General features: G+C 42.5%; 1 protein-coding gene across 1 annotated transcript in view; it reads left to right on the forward strand.

The window, feature by feature from the left end:
• Positions 1-23,702, forward strand: part of LRPAP1 (LDL receptor related protein associated protein 1) — a 45,526-nt gene that overhangs the window by 8,982 nt on the left and 12,842 nt on the right. The window contains 3 exon segments of the mRNA XM_043973316.1: positions 5,887-6,031; positions 17,236-17,360; positions 19,419-19,539. Coding sequence (XP_043829251.1) covers positions 5,887-6,031; positions 17,236-17,360; positions 19,419-19,539 — 391 coding nt within the window.

The following is a 23,702-nucleotide window of genomic DNA, read 5'->3' on the forward strand; positions in this document are numbered from 1 at the left end:
ATCCTCAGTTTCCTCAACTTTAAAATGAGGAGGTGGGATTAGAAGGCCTCTGAGGTCTCTTCCAGCCCCGAATCTATGAGATGTGGCAAATAATATATGCAAATGCAGTAAGTCAAGGAAAGCTGAGAAATACAGTATGGCTGTAGTACAGGGGGCCCAAAGGGTAGCAGCATGTAATAAGGTTGAAACAGTAGATGATGTCAGCCAGCAGGGAAAGCAGGGCAATTGAAATACAAGGTTGAGAGTAGGGTAGAGTTTTCCGGGAAGTATGCCGGTGCTTCTGCTTGAGTAAAGACTGGAATCAGCCTGAGAACTTAAGCTATAGGGAAGATTTCACTTAAATGATAGTGAAATCCCAATATTGAGACTTGCACCTATAATTCTACCTCTGTAGCAGAGTAATTGATTGAAAGGAAGACAAAGATCTAGACAGAAATTGAGGTTGGTCTAAAGATTAGCTCTGAAGAAGACTTAGAGATGCTATGATAGTTTTGTGTGTTCTTTTTGACTCTGTGGGGCCAAACAGAGCAAATTTAAGCTTCATATATCCAACATTTGGAGCGGCTCTCCAAGAGGTCTATAGACAGTCTCTGGATGCAGGGAGTTCCCCTTCATTGCTCATGACCACTTGTCAGATATGGCATAGAAAGTATTCTTTGGGGTATTGGTTGAATTAAATAGCAGCCAAGGTCTCTTCCAACTCCAGAATGTTCAAAAGGAAGAGTGAAGTCGTCCCCTTTTCCCTTTCTGGCACCCTGACATCAGTTACCCTATCAGGAAAAAGCCCAGACTAAAGTTTCTTGGCCTCCTCTGTAGCTCCTGTCACAAGCCTTTGATGCTGTAGGAGGTGGTTGGTAACATTCAAGGCTTAATCTCTCCCCAGCTCAGGGGATGGCTCTTGTAAATGTTTGCCGGCTTCATGGCCACTGCCCAGTTTGTTCTTCACTTCCTGGACCATGAACTGTACGCTCCACTTCTCGTGTCCATAAGTCACAAAACTAAATTGCTTCTGTAGGGCATCAGGTAAGATGTTATTTAATTACATAGACACTAATAATAGTTTACAAAACAGTATTTTTCTCAGTATATGGGGAATTAGGATGAAAGCAGGAAATTGAAGTAAACTGGGCTTCATTATTGCAAGTCTGCTTATCTGCCCAGTAACAAGATTTGGAGGCTTTTACAAATTGGAATGAAAATGGGTAGGGGCAGCTAGATGGTGCAGTGGATAGAGCACCGGCCCTGGAGTCAGGAGTACCTGAGTTCAAATCCGGCCTCAGATACTTAACACTTACTAGCTGTGTGACCCTGGGCAAGTCACTTAACCCCAATTGCCTCACTAAAAAAAAAAAAAAAAAGAAAGAAAATGGGTTGAAGTCAGATTCTAAGATGGTTCTAGCGGTATATGAATCGAGGGACCGGACAGGTTTCCTGCTTGGCAGCTATATAGATTCGAGTGGGCCCCCTCCCCATTTCCCAAGCCTGGGTTGCATTTTCCTGCCCAGAATGCCCCTCTCCTATACAAATCCTCTTCCTCTAAGGCCCAACTCAAGTGGTTCTTCCTCTAATGAAACTGAAGATCCTGAAGATCCCATCTACGCTCTTGGGCACTCACCCAGCACCTGTGAAATAGCCATGTGGTACAGTTTAATAGAATTAGATTTGGAGGATAGTGCAATTCCTGGCATCATCCCTTAGTAAGTTATGTCACCTCAGCCTCAGTTTCCCAGTCTATAAAATGGAGATAATAATACCTGCACTGCCTCCCTCACAGGGTTCCTGAGAGTATTAAATGAAAAATTTTATGTGAGAATGCCCTGTAATCCTCAAAAAAAAAAAAAAAGCCATAGCAATATAACTGGATTTTTAAGAAGTATTCAACAGGGGCAGCCAGGTGGCGCAGTGGATAAAACACTGGCCCTGGATTCAGGAGGACCTGATTTCAAATCTGGCCACAGACACTTGACACTTACTAGCTGTGTGACCTGTGACCCTGGGCAAGTCACTTAACCCTCATTGACCTGCCCCAAAAAAACAAACAAACAAAAGAAGTAATCAACAACCCTTTATTCAGCACCTCCAAAGCAGCACTAGGTGCAGTGCTAGAGGAGGATACAAGGCTTATTAAAGACATCATCCTTGTGTTCATTAAGTGAGCGTCAGGCATGTGGAGGGCTAAGACAGAAGAAGCACAGACAGCTCTACCTTGTGCCCCATAACACTAGAGAAATACAGAGAACACACCGGGCATTCAGAAGTGAGAAACATCATCAAGTACCTGGGAGAGCAGGGAGAAGGTTTGTGAAGGTATAGCTTTGGAGTTGAGCTTTAAACATTTCTATAACTTACTTGAGGCCTCAAAGTATGTGGGAGGAGGCATGAAGTTAGTAAGAAAGGGTAAGAGCTAATTTTACCCACCAGCTCCCTCCTTTCTAGAAAAACTCAAGCGTAGCCCCCCTGGAACATGTGATTTTAAGAACTGAATCCTGACGACACTCTCAGGAGGGGAGGAGAGCCCTAAAACATGACTATAGGTAGCTAAATGAATTGGCCTTTTACCCGGGATGATTTCAGCATGACCATATAAATATTGGTGAGTCCTGGCCAGGGTGGAGTGGCTAGATACTGTTCACAATAACTGGCCAATAGATCTCATGGCTTTGCAAGATTGCTTCTGGTCAGGCAATGAAACCCTGTCATCAACACAGGAAAGGATGCCTGACACGGTTGCTTTTAACAGCAGGAAATGCGTCCTTCTTTTCACTTACTGCCCTGTGCTGTTCATGTTTTCAGCTGTGTCTATTTTATCTCTCCAGCTAGATTGTAAACACCATAAGAGCAGGGAATCATGTCTTATGCCACTCTTTATTCTCACAATGCATAGCTGTGCCTTTTCTGCATATAGATACTCAGTAAATATTTATTCACTGATTCAGTCAGGTATCAGCTTTCCCTTCTTCTGCAAAGGCATTAGCAGACGTCCCTCTGCAGATAGAGCAGGATGTGGAAGATAGGATTGGACAAATCCAGGGAAAATTGTTAATAAAGATGGGAAATCTTGGTTGCTCCAGACAAAAGGGAGCTGAGAGAAATCTCGGTTCTCGATGAAAAACAAAACAAAAATGTTTTCTCTTTCTGCCTTAGCTTATTTAGAACACAGATTTAGGATTAGATTGGCAATCACCAAAATGTATTCATGGGCACAAACATAATGTCACATTCTTATCTTGGGCTTTATATATAACTTTGCCGCTCAACATTTGCAAAAATCACTGCACCAAGAACTAGAGCATTTGCCTTGATACAGGGTCCATTCCTTTCTCCAGAAAGAGCCGAGAGGTGGACTGGCCAGTGACTGCGCCAAATGAGCCTCTTCCAAGGCCCGTCCAGCTCACCAGGCACGCCCCCAGTAGCCTGGATGTAGTCTGACTATCCAAGCAGGGGGAGTCAGTGTCTGCCTTTGCGGTAGGCGCCCCACTGATCTTCACACAGCCTCTGAGTGAGAAGATTCCATGGTCTCCAGTAGTGGAGAAGATCCCTGAAAGCTGCCAGCCAGATGATTTTCCTGTAAACTCTGTGTCATTAAAATAAATCTAAGACACACTGATAAGCTAAGATTTCAGTATTTGATGGATGTAGGCCATCATCAGGCACTATGACAATGGATATGAGTGAAATGGAGCATTTCTTTCCTTTGCTCCTCTCATAGACTCACGGGATTTAGAACTCAAAGATCATCCATCTCATCCCCTCATTTTTAGAGAAATCGAGGCCCAGAAAGATTATAGAATCGTAAATTTAGAGATGAAGGGGACCTTGAAGCCCATCCTGTCCACTCTCCCTTACTTTACAGATAAGCCTTGCAGAGGATCACATAGAAATATGGCAGATCCAACATCAGAACCCAGGCCTTCTTGACCTCCAATCCAGAACTTTCAGCATGGCATTGTGGGCCCTTTCAGTGCCCCAGTTTCCACTTGAGTCATTGGTGAAAGTGGAAAAAGAGAGATTGCCCAACGAAAGAATTTGCATAACAAATAAATAGCAAAGCTGGAATTCGAGGTCTGGTTTCTTTTGTGCCTTGCCCCGGCTTTTGGTTTTACTGTGTTTCAGTTAGAGACCATTTTGAGAACCCCCTTTTAAAAACTGACCATTGAATGACCTGAGCAGCAGAGTGTGAACACAAAAGGCTGTGTGTGTATGATATGTCAATACAGGGACCAGAATGGCATGTAAAGTGTAGAAGACTGGATTAGTAACTTCTTGAGGAGAGGGATTAATAACTCACTTCCCCAGAGCGAAAAGAGCTATAATAGAATCAAAGATTTAGAACTAGAAGGTATCTCAGAGGGCATGTAGTCCAAGACCCTTGTCTTACCGATGAAGAAACTGAGACCTTCTAGAGGTTCGGTGACTTGCCCAAGGCCTCTGGGGAGTAGGTAGTAAATGCAGGTCCTCTGGCTCTAGAGCCTATGCTCTTTTGGATTTAGCCCCAGAGCAGAATCTGAGGCAAGACTCCACAATTGTGCCCTCCTTCCATCGAGTAAATGCTTATGATCTCCATACAAAGCCAGTAGTCACTGTAGAGAAGAAACAGATCTTGTCGCATTTCAGTACATCTCATCGGAACAGCACCTGCACACAGTCATTCTGTGAGCACCTGTGAGGTACAAGGCACTGTACAAAGCAACAATGGGAATACAAAGATGTGCCAAATGGGCTTCTTGTCTTCCAGGAGCTAACAGCTTCCTGCAGAGAGGGAATTTGCCTCATCAGCAGCAGAGAGGAGCCTGGGATTCATCCTTATCTGAGAAGAGCCAGAAAGTGAATAAAGGGGATCCATATCCCAGGCTGGCCCGAGAACAGGGAGTGTGCACTCTCCCTTTGAAGGGCACCGATTTTGTTGGGTAAACAAAACCCTTCCAAGAAGCCTTTCTCAGGCCTCCTTCATTTTAGTGCTGTTCCTCTGAGATGATTTGCAGCTTAGCCTGTAGGTATCCTGTTTGCACATAACTGTTTGCATGTTGTTGCTCCCTGAGAGCAGAGACGACTGTCTTTTACCTTTCTCTGCATCCCTAGTGCTTAGCACAGTAGGACTATCTCCATAGTAGGAGTTTAAGTGCCAATTAACTGACTGGTCATGAAGCGTCACTATGTATCTGTGCTTCATATCTGGAATCAGATTCAAGAAAGAGCCTGCTTCCTACATTTCTTTGATTCACTAACCAGATCAGCATATATGTGAAGAGTTCATGGTGACCTAGATAATGAACAGAGTTTAAAATCCCCTCTGCCAGTCAACAGAATTATACCATACCAATAACTCTCCTTGAAAATGTTAGGAGAGGGGCAGCTAGGTGGCTCAGTGGATACAGACTGGCCCTGGATTCAGGAGGACCTGAGTTCAAATTTGGCCTCAGACACTTGACACGTACTAGCTGTGTGACCCTGGGTAAGTCACTTAACCCCAATTGCCTCACCCAAAAAAAAAAAGAAAGAAAGAAAGAAAAAAGAAAATGTTAGGAGAGAAACTGTCCATAGGAAACCCATATTTCTGAATATAACCACATAGCCATCATTTTGGGTGGACCGCAGGATTTTCCATGGAAGGTAAGCTTATCTAACACTATTAATTTAGGATATACCCTTTCCAATATCCTGATTTCATTTTCTGTTACATATTTGTTTTGCTTCAATCCCTGCAGCGTCTAGGTACTTTTGAACTGTATTGTCTATGATGGTAAATTGACATTTTTCTTCTAATCTTTCAGTATCTATTATAAAACTTCATCTATGGTAGCATAGTTTAGCAGCAATGTCAAGCATATTGCGTACCTGGTTAAACCTCAGCTAGTTATCCAATCTTTCTGTGTTCTCATTTCACAGCTTCATTTGTCTCCCATAAAAATGTCAGAGCTCAATGTTGATCTGAAGATGCAAGAAAAGGATGAACTCAACTGGAAAAAAATGAAGGCTGAAGGATTAGATGATGACGGAGAAAAAGAAGCCAAGCTTGTTCGCAATTTCAATGGTATAAAGGGGTTTCTTATAAGGAATCTAAGTCTCGCTGGCCTGTGCCACTGATGGCATTGTAGGTTTCCTTCACAGACCACAGGAAGTCATAGTTTCCCTGTGCTCCATCCGAGTCAGAACACACCATCTCCATTGTGTTTGCTTCTGGGCACCAGTCTGCGCTCAAAGAGGGTGGATGGCATAGTTGAGGCTCTAGAAAGCTTGACATTCAGGGAACAAGTTAAGGCACCTGAAATGGTTAATTGAGAGAAGAGAAGGATTAACCATCTTCAAATATTTGAAAGACTGCAGTGTGGAAATGAGGTTAGACTCACTCTGTGAGGCTCTGTGGGCCAGAACTAGGACGGGTGGGCTAAGGCCAAATTGAACCTCTCCTAAGAGCCAATTTTCAATGCGAACACTCATACCCTAGAAATTAGTAAACATCTGCAAATTGGGGTTTTATTTATTGTTTTGTTTGCCAATAATCTAGATCTGAAAAGGTAGATAACACCAATTAAACTTAGAAATGTAATGTAGGCATTTTTTCTATAGAACCTTTTGTTAAGCATTTACCAACATACCCTTGGCTAGACCCAATAGGTAAAAGTTCAAGAGAGTCAGATTTCAGCTCAAATAAGAACAAAGTATCTTTTTGAGTATATATTCCACTTTCTGCTATGTGGATTTGTTCATCAGTGGAATTGGTTAGCTTATCAGGTAGTGAAATTCTTGTCATTGGTGGTATCCCAGCTGGCTGACTGTGAGGGAGATCCTTATAGAAAGGATCCCTGTGTGGAGCAGGACACTGAACTTGATGACCTCAGACATCCATTCCAAAACTAGGCTTCGGTAATTCTTTCTTTACTTTTTTCAGATGTGGTTAAAGAGGTAAATGATTGCTTTGGAGCTAAGTGATTGGCACAGGCCACATAGCAAATCCAGGTTAGCAACCCCTTCTTGGCCACGTTGTGCTATTTACACTGGCCTCCAGATAGGAAGCTTAGCTTCACAAACCACAAGTCAAGCAGTGGCCTATTAGCACCTACTGGTCACCTTGGCAGGGAATGTTCAGGATTTGGTTTGACGCAGGCACACTTTAAGCCAGGAATGGCCTCAGATGATATCATCGGTGTACATTAGCATTGACACACCTACCTGTCTTCAAAAGTGTGATCATCATCTTGAGAGCAGTCCTGGATAGTGCATTTCTTGATTAGGAGTGGGATGGAGGGGGCACAGAGGTGGAATCCCTCCAGGGAAGGACCCAGAAAAGAGAGACTTCATGTATCAGGGCCTTTTGGTAGGAAGGAAAAAGTAAAAACTCTGTCATAATGAAGAGGACCCTGAACTTCCAGTAAGAAGACCCTCAATTCTAAGAGCAGTCACTCTGGCCTCCCGGGGCCTGTTTCCTCATCTGTAAAATCTGCACAGTAAGACTAGCTCTACCTGTCCTGTAAGGCGTTTGTGAATAAAACACTACAAAGCCTGTTAATGTAAAATCAGAGAGTTGTAGAGGAGACAGGCACATTGGAGGTCAGATGCCTTAAACTTATTAGTAAGTACTTAATATTTGAATTTGAGTTTGTTGAAAAGACATAAATTTTTAGATTTAGAAGAGAACTTATAAATCATAACAGAAACAAGAGTTGCCTGTAACTTCCCTTAGAGCCAGTGTTCTTGATCTTTTTGGTCATGGATCTCATTGCATTCTGGAAAAGTCCCTGGTGGACCCCTTAGGTAGTTAGGTGGTACAATGGATATACTGCTAGGCCTGGAGTCAGGAACACTGAAGTTCCAATTCATGTCTTAGACACTGGTTGTATGATCCAGGGCAAGTCACCTAACCTCTGTATGCCTCCGTTTCTTCATTTGTAAAATGAGTATAAAAATAGCACCTATTTCCCAGGGTTGTCATGGGGACCAAGCAAGGTATTTGTAAAGGACTTAGCATAATGCCTGGCACATTGTAGGTGATAAATAAATGCTTATTTCCTTCCTTTTCAGAATAATGCTTTTAAGCACCCAAAATAAAATAGTGGATCATAAAGGAAACTAAATCTTTTGATATAAAGATGTCATTTTTGTTCCCACCCAAGATAATGATGCCATTAAATTTATCAGTGGAAGCTCTTGGGTTAAGAACCCCTGCTGGAGCTGATGATATGGCTCCTGCTTGAGCAAGCCCAGTAATAAGAAGCTCATTACCTGAAAAGGTGCCCCCTTTTTTGATACTTCTCACTGTAAGGAAATTCTGAAAGGGTTGAACTAGGTTGCTGGTTCTTGAACATTTTTGGCTTGCAGTAAGTACAGTATTCCTCATTGTGAGGAATCACAGCACAGAGCATTTAAGCTGATAATGCTTTGGAACAGTCGAGAGATTCACCCAAGCAGCTGTCCTTCTGTAACAGCAGCCATTTTTGTTGAGTTCTTGGCAAACTGACATGTTTTGAAATTAGTATGTGCATGTAATAAGTTTACTTTGTGAACATTATCATTAGCATACTCTATTCTAGGTAAAATTTATATTAAATGTTACTGCAGCAATAAGGGGAGTCTCTGATTTTCTGGATTGGAACAAGCTAGTTGTTCAGTCTGGCCCCTTGCCCAAGGGCATGTGTTGTACTTTGTGAGATGACAGCATCTCCTTATTGGCCTCAGTGATGGGGGGGGGGGGCGTTCTCTCAAAGAGAACTGGCTTTTTTTTTTTTTTAACTCATAGAAAACAGACTCTTGTGGAGGAACCTCTGCCCTTATAGCAGACTGTTAAAGGGAGCCGTCAAGAGAAAGATTATGCCCCTCTCTCCCGCTTGGGGACACATCCTTCTACAGCTTTTCCTTGGGCTCAGTTTCTTCACCTGTAAAATGGGAATGATACTGCCTGTAGTGCCTACCTCAGGAATGTTAAGAACCATTGAAGTAATTTATGCAAAGTACTTTATAAAACCTTACAGTTGATTATTATTATGAATCAGAAAATGTTAGGTTACATATCTCATCCATCTTATACTGTACATTCAGTTGTTTTTGTTTTTGTATTTTAACATGAGTACAGGACTTTACATTTATCACTATAAAATTTTATCTTGTTATATGCAGCCATCTTGAATATCCCCTTAAAGCTGTGAGGCTCTTGCAGGATCCTGACCCATTATTTAGCTTGTTGGTTATGTTATATGAAGAGGTGATAAGCATGTTATCTATGGCTTCTAGTTGTCAAAGTATCCAGTGGGTCAAGGCATCCTGCTGAACATCCTATGGCATGCCACCAGAGATCCCCAAGCACTCATCAATATTCAGGGGTTCTGGTCACAGGGCCACTTATGAATCCACTCAACTGTAGTCATGATTACTTACATTTATAACAATGCCTTATGGTTTGTAAACCTGTTTCCTTCCAGCAGTCTTTGTGGAAGATAGTACAATTTAATCTTCATCTTGTAGATAAGGAAACCAAGGTCCACTACCTCCATCGTGTTTTCTGCTAACCCTTCTTCCCTCTACTGCCATCCAGTTTATATGTTTCATACACAAGGTTATCAAGTGCCTTTGGGAAACCCTTCTGTCTATAGCAAAGGTTCTCAACTTGGGATCAAAACGTTTTCACTTTTTTACATTGAAATAACTATTTCAGTATAATCAATTCAGTATAATTGAACACTTAAAATATTATTCTGAGGATAATATTTTCATAAACTACATTAGACTGTCGGAGGAGGAGTTGTCTGTGACACCAAAAAGGTTAGGAACCCCTGGTATATAGCATAATACCTCTCCGTGGCCACAAGATCACCCTACCAAATGTTGATGAGATCTATGAGATCACATTTTCCCATTACATAAAAATCTACCCAGGTCCTGCATTTTGCTATGTGATGACAAAGTATTATTTCAGACACTCTTCAAAGTCTTTTTTCTCCTGTGAATAATTGGCTTACATACCTCTTATTTTCTACATTATGCTCAATCATTTCTGGGCATTTTCCTCCTTTGCACTCCATTGCCAATTCAAAATCCTCTTGATCAACTCTCTAACCAGCCCTTTTTTCCCCTAATCTTCATAAAGAAGCCTCTCTCCCTAGCCAAGAGCTCCTCATTAGGGTTAAGCCATTTGTGAGGAAAATAACAGCTTGTTCTTTGACACTATTTCCATATCCAACTATTTTTCTGCCCTTTGTCTTCAAAAAGTCCTTAACCTTCATTTAGAAAATTGAAAACACCATCATCAAAAGGTCTTAGGTTAATTTCACAAGTATATACATTTAAAATGACATTTTATTCAGATAGGAAACAAGTTTGCTCTGTCTTCATCACCTTCATTAACAGTATCATGATACTTTCTGGGGTTCTGTTCACTGGCCTACTAAGAAATTGTGGCTTCTCAAAGGAGTTTATTTTGATACAGTTCAGCAGATTCAATTCAGCAAACATCTGTTAAGAGTCTGCTCTGTGCTGAGCTCTGTAAGGCTAACAGTCTGGTGGAGCATAGCAGATAGATAAGCAAAATATACAGTAATACATAATAAGTACATTAGAGAAGTACAAAGTAAATGCTGGGTTAGGGCCAAGACCAAATGAAAACTTTCCAGACCACCTGTGCCTCCCAAATGAAATTTCATTTCTCCTTCACATTTCTCATTAGCACACTGTCTCTACCCCTTCTTTGTGTCCTCATGTAGATTGTAAGTGTTCATGTACCTGTCTTCTTATCCCCCCCCCCATTCTGTAAGTCTGTTCCAGTGACAGTCCACTTTGGATGGAACTTAGACAACATATAGGAGAGTCCCGTAAAGGAGTGTATGTGAACAGGGCTCCTTGGAGGCATCTCCTGTCAGCTCTATTCAAGGGGCTACAAGGCAGATCCTTCCAACACTCCATTTTTAGCCACAAGTGGCATCCAACCTAGCTAATGACTCTGGGAACAGCTAGCTAATGGCTCTGAAGCTGTATTTGCCTAGTGGCATTAAAATCTCAATTTCACTTTGATGAAATGCCTAATTATGTGTATTGTCTATCACACTCCCCATTGTCAGTAGTTTTTAAATAGATTCTGTTTTATTGAGCTTGTTTTCCACCGTGCTCAAAGACTCAATAAAGGAGGCCCACAAAATAGCCAAGTAGAAGCAACAACAGGGGAACTGACAGATTACATGAACAAAACTGAAAACAATTCACTCTAATTATAACCTAAGCAGGATGTTTCCAATGAGCACATCACAGGGGGAGGAAATAGCTGGTTATCTTCTCCTTTACTGATTAGGGAATCTGTATGTCCTGGAGAACCGCTGCCCAAAGGGAGGAGTGAGCTCACCAAGCGCCCAGCTACCCCTTGTACCTGATGGCCAGTGAGGACTTCAGGTCCGGGCTCTCTCTCTGATCAGGCTAGAGAGGGAACAAGCAATAAAGAGGGTGGTGAGAGTCAAGGCAGCCTCAAATCATGGAAATCATTGGCTTTGGAAACGTTGGCATTGGGTTTGCTGCTTACTGGCTATGGCAGCATGATACTGTTCATGCCTAAGCTTCTACATCCATAAAGGGAACAGCAAGGACCAGAGCATCCCTGTGGTCCCCTAAAATTGTAAATTCTTTGATGCTGTAATATTAAAAGTCTCCTACGGCCCTAATTTAGTGGATAATATTGTGGCCTGAGACTTGGCCTGCCAGGGGGAAAGGAAAACACAGTTGACCTAAGTTCACTAGAAGATATCATTAAAGCCTTTTCTGACTCCCTGAAGCAAAAGTAAGTGGAGGCGCAAGTGTGCAGTGGGAAGCAAGCTAGCCATGAAGTCAAGAGACCTGGATCCCAAACACACTTCTGACTTTGAGGAGTGTTATGAAGATCACATCTCTGAGCCTTAACTTTCTCTTCTCTAAAATGGGAATAACCAGACCCATAGGGCCCAATTAATTTTTGGTATCCTCCAGTAGAGTACCTGGCACAAGCAGGTACTTAATAGATGCTTCTTGGCTGACTGATTATTGGAATCTTTGCTATAGAGTATTAGCAACAAAGAAACAGACCCTATGGATGGTGGCATCCTCCAGATGTTTGTAGCAGACGTTGTACTGGTTACATCAAGCCCTGAAATGTTGCAGTGACTCTCAGAAGAGATCTATAACCACTCAGTAGCATTGCCTAAGAGTTCACAAAGGGGAAATCAGGCGATTGGTAACCACCTGTTATGCAGACGATGACTTGGAGTGAGTTAGCCCTGTAGAGTTTGTGTGCACGTGTGTGTATGAGTGCATGTGTGTGTGAATCTAGATGTAAGGACATCTTGGACAGATGAGGTAGGCTTATTAGAATTAAGCAAGAGAAGAGCTGCCTGGCTTTGATTTAGTTGTAGGACTTCACCACATGCTTCTGTTTTCTCTCCTCTGACTTCTAGACCCTCTGCAATCTGGCTTTCACCACATCGTTCAATTGAAACTGCCATCTCCAAAGTTACCATCGATCTTTACTTGGTAAATCTAATGGCCTTTTTTCCAGTCCTCATCTTTTTTGACCATAATGTAGCCTTCAACAACAGTATCACCACCTCCTGGATGCTTTGTCCACTCTAGGTTTCGTGATGCTATTTTCTCCTGGTTCTCTTCCTTAACTGCCCATGATTTCTCAGTCTCCTTTGCTGGATTTTCATCTAGGCCATGCCCTCTATTCATGCGTGTTTCCCAGGTCTCTCTTGGGCCCTCCTCCTTTCTCTTTTTGTCAGGAGTTTTTAACCTAGGGTCTGTGAACTGTTTTTAAAAAATATATTTTGATGACTATACTTCAGTATGATTCATTTTCTTTGTATATTTTTATACATTTTTTTAATTCTAAGAAAGAGTCCGAAGGCTTCACTAGACTGGCTGAGGGAGTCCCATGATAGATTTTTTTAAATTTTCAGTCCCTACTCTGTGCGGTCCCACATCTCAAACTGGCTGTTCTTTTGGCATTTAAACTCAGCATGTCCAGAACAGAACTCATCTGTTTGGAGGAAACCCAGCTTTCCCCCAAAGCTTCCGGTCTTTCCAGCTTTCCTCTTTTTGTTGAGTATGTTCCAGAGGCTGGCCACCTCAGTGTAATCCTCAGCTTTTCCCATACCCCACAGATCCAGTCTGTTGCTCTCCCTTCACAGTGTCTCTCATATCATAGCCCCTTATCTCCCCTCACCTGTTACCTAGGCTATTGCAGTAGCCTTCTCTCTGGTCTCCTTTTCTACCCATACCAGTGTATATCCTCCACTCGGCTGCCCAAGTAATTTTCTTAAAGTGCAGGCCTGACAATGTCAGGCTCCCACCTCAGTAAGCTCCAAGGGCTCCCTGCTACTCTCAGGATCAAGTATGAAGCCTGCTTGGCTTTTACGACCATTCACAGCCTGGCTTCTTCCAGCCTTTCCGCTCTCCTCTTTGCAGGCGACAGTCTGGCTCCACGGACTGACTTGCTACATTCTTCATTCCTCCCCATCTCAGCGCCTCCGCCCTGGCTACCTGCCATGCCTGGCACGCTCCTTCCTTCCCTTTAATTCCCTGGGCTTGCTCTAAGACTCAGCTCTGCTCCCAACTTCTGCACAGAAGGTGATCCAGGCATGTTGGGAAAGGAACGCGAAACAGAAAGCCTCAGATAAGGATTCTGAGCAGGAGGAACAAAAAATGATCAATACTTAAGCATCACTCTGCTTCCATCCTGGAAAAATTCTGTGTTCCTTACAAGGACAGGAGCCAAAGCAGATGAAGAGGCCACCCCTGTCTAGAGCAGAAGTGAGGTTGCTAATGGTAGCCAGACATAAACTGAAGGTGCTGGTGAGGGGATAATTGATCCTAAGAGCATATATTTAGATCAAGAAGGAACCTTGGAGGTCATGAATCCAATTGCCAGATTTTACAGGTGAGGACCCAGGTCCTGAGAAGTTTAGGGACTTGCTCAGTGTTAGACAAGTAAGTTGCAGAGCCAAGATTTGAACCCATGCCCTATGACTGAAAAGCAAGTTCTCTTTCCAGGACGGTGGACTGCCTCCAGTCTGACAGGACATGGGAGCAAACAGGATTGAGATAGAAAGGACTCCTGACTCAAGAAAGAAAAACAAAAAGGATGCATGTAGGTAGAAACAGATGTTTTCATATAATCACAATCCTCCCACAAGGAATCCCATTCCGATTTTGGACAGCCTACATTGCTGGGAAGTTTTTCTTTATATTCAGTTGAAATCCATCTCCCTGTAACTTCCCTTTTGGCTCTGCTTCTGCCCTCCAGGGCCAAAGAGAACAAATGTAAACTCTTACCTGTGACCAGCTCCTGTTGCCCTCCCAACTTGGAGAAAAGGAAAGATCCTCCTCCCTGATTTCAGCCTTGCCCATGAAGTCAAAGCAAAGTCATCTGCCCAGGATGTGGATGCAGGAGGGCAGGGTGGAGGTCTCCAGAGGAGTGGTCATCTGTAATAGCAGTTGTGGCCACGGGTATTCCAGGGAACCCACCAGTGATAATAAAGGATCTGCTGAAGTGAGGTCACAAGAGTTTGTCGTGATCCGGGTCAATCAGTGCTATTTGTGATTTGCTCCATCTGTGCTCTAGGACTCAAGCAGTTGTGGAGAAAATATAATTACTGAAGCCATGCAGGGCTGGAGAATGGACTGACAGAAGTTTAATGGGAACTGTGGAAACACTCACTGTTGGTTAGGGTAACACGGAATGTCTGGGCAGATGAAGTCAGAAGGCTTCGTATTAATTAACGAGTCCATGATCATATGGTTTATATCAATAAGTTGGTATCAAATTGATTGAGAGAAAAGCTTATTATGAGAGGAGAAACCTGTCAAATGTCTCATTAAAGGGCATAGTAGCAGCACTATAGTGTGAGAAATTCGTCACCAGTTTTCTGCTTAAACTTAATCTTAAGAAATTCAGATATTTCAGGGCATTTTACAAAATCAAGACAACCTACTCATTGCTTCCTCTTCGACCTTCTGCTGACATTTGCTCCTTTTCGCTTCTAGATTCCTTTAAAACCCTGGGATCTCCAGCACCTGCTATTCTTTCCACAGTACAGCCTTTCCCCAAACCCCTCTACCCCTGCCTTCCCTCGGGGGCCAGTCAAGTCAATTCAGTTTGACTCAGAACATTTGTTGGATGGTTGCCTACCCAAGAGCTCCATACTAGTGGCTGACCATATAATGGACATGTGGACAAGTTTCCATTTGTCCTGCAGCATGTCATCACCAGGTCCTCTCTTTTCTTTCGACTTTTCAGATACAGCTTAGTTTGATTGCAGAAATAACAGTAGGTAGAACGAATCTGTAAAACTTATTTTATACAGGAATACATCCTACCCGTAGGCAGCCCTGCACCTACCCCAGCCATCATCTGTGCAAGGGTACAAGTCAGACTCCTAAGTGTTCACAGTAGGATGCCAGCCCTCTCTCCCTACCTCCTTCCCTTCCATATGTCTTGTACCTGAAGCACATGGATTCCTCTTTAATCAACAACACAGAATCTCAGCTCTTTGGGCACTCCTCAGCTAATTCAACCATTAATTGACTATATTCCAGCCCTTGTCAAAAGCTCAGTGGGGATACTGAGGTTTGGGAAGTAGCCTAATGGACACATTAACTGTGCGTTCCTCTATGTTCTCTGTTAAATTAGATCATCTGAGTGTGCCACATCTCCACTGAATTCTAAGTGCCTAACTTCAGTATTTTCACAGAGTTAAGCTTTGAGTTGGTGCCCTCAAGCTTTTAGAGAGAAGTTCAGTATTTCAGAATGCCCATCTGACGACAGTTTTAAGTCCTTCGCCAAACCGGATGAAGATACCGTTCATCACGTTAACCAAGATCTCTTGAATTCAATTCAACCCACCTTTGTTAAGCACCTGCTATTAGGGTAGTGCTCTCATGTTAAGCCTAGAAAGATAAAAAGCAGCACAGCCCTGTCCTCATGAACTCTACCATCTAAGAGAGATGAGACAAATAGCCAGGATACAGCTAGGATGTCCTGAGTGCCTGAGAGGTCCCAAGCAGAGATGGATGTGAGGTTGGGGAGGGAGGAGTCACTTCTAGCTGGGAAACTGCATCTGAGTAGGGCCTTGAAGGAAGAAAAAAGGATTGAAATAGGCAGGGGCGGGGCTCGTGTACTGGTCCACGTTATGCACTTCTCCCAGAATTCAGCATGTACTGTGAACACTTATCCACCTGAATGGGTGTGCTCCCTTCTGTGAGGCAGATGAGAACTGACTAACATAACAAACATTCTCCCCTGAGCCTTCAGGAAGCTCAGTGCAATAGTCAGTTTCCACCTTCAGTAATTAACTTTCCCAGGTGCCAAGTGCAGCTATTTCTCTCATCTTTTCATTTTCTTAATCTTTAAAATTTTATATGTGTATAAATTCATTTGGGAAAGCAAGCAGGGTAGAGATGGGGTAGCTTCAAATGGCTGCAGACATTTCCTCTAGGCACGTAAATGCTGCCTCCTTTGTGAAAGCTTTCCTGATCCCTCTGGTGGTTAAGGATCCTGGGATGATACTGTGTATATCTTTAATGTATTTACCTAGTAATGTGTATTAGAGTGACCTATGTTTTTCTCTTAGCCCCCTACCAGACCATGAGCTAAATTCTTTATCTTCTGTCTGTATCTCCCCCAGAACCTAACAGTGTTCTGACTACAGGAAGCATTTCATAAACATCTCTTGGTTGATTAGGCAAGCCTTCTTGTGGGGAAAAAGGATTAGACTTAGCCTGTATAAGTCTGAAGAGAAATGGGATTAATGGTAGTTAGTCAAAGTCAATCAACAAGAGTGCATTAAGAACTGTTATGTAGTGGAGATTCAAAGCCAAGAGAAGTATGGCCTGCCCTCAAGAAGCTTATGTGGTAGGGGAAGGAGAGATACAAGCTTCACAGGTAAGTGAAGGCAGATTTTTTTTTTTTGATCCAGACTTGATATGTCATCAGTGCTCATATTTACATAAGACATGCCATTTTTCTGCTCCAAGTAAGCCACTATCCATCTCAGAGCCTCGGTTTTCCCCTGTAAGTTGGGGTGATGATTGTTCCGTTCCTCACATCTCAATGTTGTTATAAGCAAAATGTTTTGTAAACCATAGCAGTGGGACCTGCTGGTGTTGTCACTATTTGTTAAGGCATAGGACTGTTAGGAATGAATGAGCTAGTTTTTTTAAATCTCTAAGATTCAAAAGAAAAATACACGTGGTTGTCAACTATTATTTAATTAATAAAAATTCTCTTTTTAGTCATTTTGGCTAAATATGGACTAGATGGGAAGAAGGATGCTCAGCTGACAAATACCAATTACATCAGTGATGGCACAGAAGACGATGTGCTAGATGATCCAAGACTAGAAAAATTGTGGAATAAGGTAAAGTTTAATTGTGTTTGATTGAATGTGTGTATTTGTGCTATTACATAATCACCAAGCATTTATGGTACTTAACCTACTTAGCCTCAGTTTCCTCATCTGTAAAATGTGGTGGTTAGACCAGATCGTCCCTGACTTGACATGTCGTCAGTATAAGGAGTCCCAGGGGGCAGAGGGAGGGGTCTTGTTAATTGTCTCTCCATGAAAGCTCTTGCCTCCATCCTTTCTCCCCTGGATCCCTTCTGTCAGGTGCTCCCCTCTTCGCAGTGGCTGACCCCTCCAGCAACCAGGGAGCTTGGCCCCAGTGCCGTCCCTTCCACGAAAATCGCCTTTGTGATCCCTGTCTTTCTGTTGTGTGTATGCACACACACACACACACACACACACACACACACACACGCTCACACGCTCACACATGATTTACATTTAATAGAACGTGAGCGCCTTAGAGGGCAGAAATTGTTTTTGTCTTTGTATCCAGCTAGTGCCAATTCTGTGCTCTTTGTGAGTGCTTAATAAATGCTTGCTGAAGGGATGAGGAATAGTGAAAACAAGCACCAGGTTTGGGCTGAAGGGACCAGAGTTCGAGTCCTTGGCTCTGCCCATTGCTAGCTATGTGACCCAGAGCGAGTCACGGCCAGTTTCAAGGCTCACTTTTGTCTTGTTTTGAATGAGCAGGGCTCATTCCAACTCCGTTCCAAGAGCTAAGGGCTCTTCCAACTCCAAATCCTGTAATAGACGTCAGATTAAGGAAGGTGATTTATTGTGTGTATGAGGGAAAACATAGTTTGGAATATATTTCCATTACTTTGTTTCTCTCTTATTGCAATCCCACAGTACAATTGAGGAGCCAGTCCTCTCTCTAAAATCATATTTTTTTTAATGTTTAAAATAAATAGTAATTTTATTTTAAAATGGAGATTCTTCAAGAATTCCTACCTCAATACAAACATACAGAACTATGAGAGGTGACTGACTGTACAATAAAAATACAATCAAGAGTGTACTACCCCATTAATGAAGCTACCTCTTCAATCCAGTTTACATTGTTCCCTGGGGAAGGTTAATCATGTATAGAGGTGTTCAAATGTTGTCACACAACCGTAAAAATACAGTTAGGACAAGAGGCATGATTCATGTTTGTCATTAGAATGACTAGTGCAAGCCTTATGTTTGAGGCTGTACATCATTTTTATGATTTATGACACAATTCCCAACATTTTCATAAAAGTCAAGGGTTTTGTTTGCAGGAAGCAAGGCCTTGAGGTCCGATTGGGCCGGGGGATGCTGACACAGTGAAATCCCTGAGTTGAAGGATTAGGAGTAATGTAGCCTTTGGGATGTCACCTAGCAGTGGAGGAAACTGAGGCCCAAAAAGGTCAAGTAACTTTCCCAAGGTCACATGGCTTAGTAATTAGCAGAGTCAGAATTTGAACCCACATCCTGTGCTTGCAAATAAAATGTCCTTTCTCCTTTCCACACTAAATCTTTGACATATGATCTAATGGGTTCAGAACCTGAGTTCAGGAAGTTTATTGTATATCATTTCTATCTTTCCTTCTGCTGTTTAAAGGAGCTCAGGAAATAGTTACTTTGTAAAGAAAAATGTTTCAAAAAGACAGCACTGCAGCAAGAGGATGCTCAGGGAGTAAAGCAAAGCACTGTTACTTGCATGAACAAATCAATGTCACTAGAAAGAAGAAAAGCAGATTAACCTGGCAAATCTTTACAGCAAATACATCTAATAAAGATCTGATATGGAAGATAAAGATATGTAGGGAACTGACACAAATACATAACACTAAGAACCATCACCCATAAATAAGTGATCAAAAGAAGAAATACAAACTACTAGCCATATGAAAGAATACGCTAAATCACCACCAGTAAGTTAATGCAAATGCAAATTAAAATTAGTTTATTTTTATTGTTCCTTCTATCTAAATTCTAGGACTCAGTAGTTCTGAGAAAAGCACTATATAAATGTAAACTATTACTGTTGATGTAAACAGAATTTAACCTTGTAACTTGAGTTTCTTTTTTTTTTCTTCTTGTTAGGCTAAAACCTCTGGGAAATTTTCCAATGAGGAGCTGGATAAACTGTGGCGGGAATTTAAGCATCATAAAGAAAAAGTCCATGAATATAACGTGCTTTTAGAGACTGTGAGCAGAACAGAAGGTACTCCTGATAATGCTGAAATATTCATAAACTGAAAACGTCTTTGTTTTCCAAACAGTCTTCTAATTTAAGCTATACTGTAAATCCAACATCTCAATTCCTGAGCTTTTACCGGTTATAGACACAAAGTATAGCATAAATAACTATGTGGGGTTTTCAACATGGTCACATTTTGGTGGGTGTTTTTATTATTATTATTATTATTATTATTATTATTATTATTATTATTATATATATACTTGAGTCCAGGATATCACAAATTTCAATAAATGTTTATTTAATCACCTGTAGGCTTATGTAGGGGAATTTTTCGAGGAACTAGAAGAGATCTACATTTATTTTAGATAAAACAGTCTTTGTTCTCAGTCATTCATTTATTTGCTGGCCAGTCAGTTGGCAAGCATATTTTAAAGTGCTTTCTACTTGCTAGGCCTTGTGCTAAATGCTGAGGATACAAAGTCAGGCAAAAACTGACCCCACCTTGAGGGAGCTCACATTTTAATAGGGGGGACAAACATGAGCATAGCCAAAGACAGATCAAGACACACAGAGTAGATGAAAGGTCGTCTTCAAAGGGCATGTCCTAGCAGCGGCACCTGAGTGACTTATGGGGTGGGGGTGCCCAAGGCAGGACTAGGAAAGTGCAGAAGGTGGGGAGGGCTAGAGGGGGAGGGAACGGGTTTTGTTTTGAACATATCAAGTTTGAAATGCTTCCAGGGCCTCCACCCTGAGATGTCCACAGGGCATTTGCTCATGTAGGCCTAGCACCCAGCAGAGAAACTAGGGCTGGTTGTATGGATCTATGAGTCTTCTACCTAGAGGTGACAACTAAGGCCCCAGTACATGCTTTGCTAGTTACTGCAGGGGTGCTCAAATAACAACACGGAACTTGAGGCTACGTGGGAATATATTTCTACATAGAAATAATCCAGTTAACTCCGAGAAGCATTAACTTAGTTCCTGTCATGTCCAAGGCACTACGATAGGACAAGATAGTTAGAAGAAGAAGCAGCTACTAAAAACTAGGAGGATCAGGAGGTGGTGCCTGAGTTGAGCTTGCTTTAAGGTGAAGACCATGCAGGGTCCAGATGAAGAGAGAAGGCATACCAGACACAGAGGGGCACCATGGAAGCTGAGGTGGAGGGAACAGCAGGTAGAACAGTTTGCTTGAAATGTAGAAATCATGAAGAGGAGATGGGTGAAATAAGCCTGGAAAGGCCAATACAATGGAAAATTTTAAGTGGTAACCTCAAGATTGCAGTCAGGGGCACTTATGGCCTTACAAGGAGACCCTGACCTATAAAGATTAACTAGAACACATGGTAAGTCCATTAGGTACAAAACAAAATGGTCATTTGCATGAGGCATGTAAGGCTTGGGGGTGGGTATCAGAAAGTTTTCTTGGAGAGAAGAATATTTAAATGGATGGATTGGAATTCAAGAGGTGAAGGAGGACAATGCAGACATTGGGAAAAGAAGAAACAAGAAAGCTTAGCTGGAGTGTAGAGAAGAGATGGGAAGAATAAGTAGAAGACTTGTTTGTTTTTTGGTGAGGCAGTTGGGCTTAAGTGACTTGCCCAGGGTCACACAGCTAGTAAGTTGTCAAGTGTCTGAGGCCAGATTTGAACTCAGGTCCTCCTGAATCCAGGGCCAGTGCTCTATCCACTGTGCCACGTAGGTGCCCCTAGAAGATTAGTTTGGAAGGTAAGGTAGTGCCTTACTGTCGAGGGCCCTGGCAGTGGGGAAGATGTGGCAGAAGAGGACAAGAGAATTGAAGGGAGAAGACTACCATCCTGGCACTGTGGCTCTCTGCAGATCATTTTACTTTGTACGGCTCAGTTTCCCCACCTATAAAATGAGGGAGTCAGGTGCCACCTTCCATATATAGATTCACCTGGCTTCCTCTCTCCTCCATACCTCTCTGCTTTTCATTCCTTCTGGCCTCAAGGATAAAATAACCATCTTGCTTGTTGAGGCTAGCCCCTTCTGTAGTAATTTGTTTTTGTTTTTTTGGTGGGTTTTTTTTTGGTGAGGCAGTTGGGGTTAAGTGACTTGCCCAGGGTCACACAGCTAGTAAGTGTCGAGTGTCTGAGGCCAGATTTGAACTCAGGTCCTCCTGAATCCAGGGCCAGTGCTTTATCCGCTGTGCCACCTAGCTGCCCCTAGAGAATTTTTTTTGCAGGGCAATGAGCATTAAGTGACTTGCCCAGTGTCACACAGCTAGTAAGTGACAAGTGGCTGAGGTTGGAATTGAACTTAGGTCCTCCTGAATCCAGGGCTGGTGCTTTATCCACTGTGCCACCTAGCTGCCCCTCACAAGGTTGTTTTAAGGATTAAATGAGATAAAGCATGTAAAGTGCTTTGCAAACTTTAAAGTGCTTTATAGAGGTCTATAATTATTGTCCATCCCCTTCTCTCCATTCATGTGCCAGTTCCTCAGTCCAACCCTCATTACCTCTTGCCTGGAATGTTGTAACCCCCCACCCCCAGCTAGTCTTCCTGCCTCTAGCATCTCGTTTCTTTACTCCAACTCTAGACACAGTCACCCAGTTCATCCTTCAGTCTGACCATGACACTACTCTATCCTAAAGGCTTCAGTGTTTCTATTACCTGTGGGGTAAGACACAAGTCCTTAGCGAGGCATTCTAGAGCCTCCACAGTCTGGCTCTAACCTAGCTTTGTTTCACTCTGTTCCCTTTGCTATGTGCTGTGTTACAGCCCAAAGCTTGTTTCCTGAGATGCCATCCTGCCCACTCCTACACTCCCTGAGTCCTCCAGTGCACTTTTTCCTCCCTTGGAGGCCCTCCTCTGGTGTGATCTCCTCCATGAAATCTTCCCCCACACTCCCACCTCATGCCCAGAAAATGCAGCCTTCTCCTCAGATTTTCTTAAATTTCTTTGACTGTCTCCTTTGCCTAGATCACCTTCTATTTTATGTTGTAATTTTTTGTGCACAAGCCCTGACTCCCCTCATAGATTGTAAATTCCTTGAGGACAGGGATTGTGTCATTTCTGGCTTTGTGTTGTGCCTTACACACAGGGGCTGTGTACTATTTATTGAATTGAAGCAATATGCTGTTATGAGAATCCAGGTCTTCTGACTCCTAGTCTACTTTTCTTTCCCCTACATATCAGATTAGATATTTTCTTTGACATTTTAGAGTTAGTCATCTTAACAGGTGATGTTGCTCCTTCACAAAAGTGGAAAATCACAGGCTTTTTCAGATCTTTTGACCAACATGATTTTATATGTTACTAAACTATTATTGGACACATGACCTATCCAAAGTGACAGATCTGTGTTTTTCCATTCTCACAAACTGCCAAACAGAGCAGATTGTAGACACTGGCAAGCTGACAGAAGGTTAGCTTGATGAACAGGGATAAAGCCGGGATTTGGGGGAAGCCTTGGGAAAAAAAAAAAAGTTAACCATTGAGTTGTACAAAGTTAGCAGACATTTGTTTTTGTAAAAGTGTAGTTTTCCTGCTGTTGGATATCCTACCCCATAAGCCATTAGATGAAGAGTATGAAACAAAACAAGATTATTGTTGAAGATTTCTGCGGACTCTTGAAGGAGAAATTAATATCCTTCATGCAGGAAGGATGGTTTTCTTTTAGCCATTAAGAAAAGAATAGGGGGCAGCTAGATGGTGCAGTGGATAGAGCACCAGCCCTGGAGTAAGGAGGACCTGAGTTCAAATCCGGCCTCAGACACTTAACACTTACTAGCTGTGTGACCCTGGGCAAGTCACTTAACCCCAATTACCTCACTAAAAAAAAAAAAAGAAAGAAAAGAATACCTACAGAATAACTATGAAGTTCCATTACCTATGAAGGCTGGGACAGTAAACTGGGAAATCAGTTTTAAACCCTCTTTGTTCTTGTTGCTGCTGCTGCTGCTGCTGGTTGTAAGTTCTTTGTCCTTTGCTTTTGAAAAGGACCATAACATCAGGGCGACATCATGACTTGCAGTGAATTGGATTTAAGTGAGGGAGGGCTGTGCAAGGTCACCAACCTCACTCTCTTCTCCAGCATCATCTGGGTCCTGTGGCAAGATATAGATCAGGATGACTGGAGAGAGCCCCGGATGTTCAGGGCAATCAGGGTTAAGTGACTTGCCCAGGGCCACATAGCTAAATCAGTGTGAACTGTCTGAGGCTCA

Source organism: Dromiciops gliroides, chromosome 6 (genome assembly GCF_019393635.1).
Source record: "Dromiciops gliroides isolate mDroGli1 chromosome 6, mDroGli1.pri, whole genome shotgun sequence".
Classification (NCBI taxonomy): Eukaryota; Metazoa; Chordata; class Mammalia; order Microbiotheria; family Microbiotheriidae; genus Dromiciops; species Dromiciops gliroides.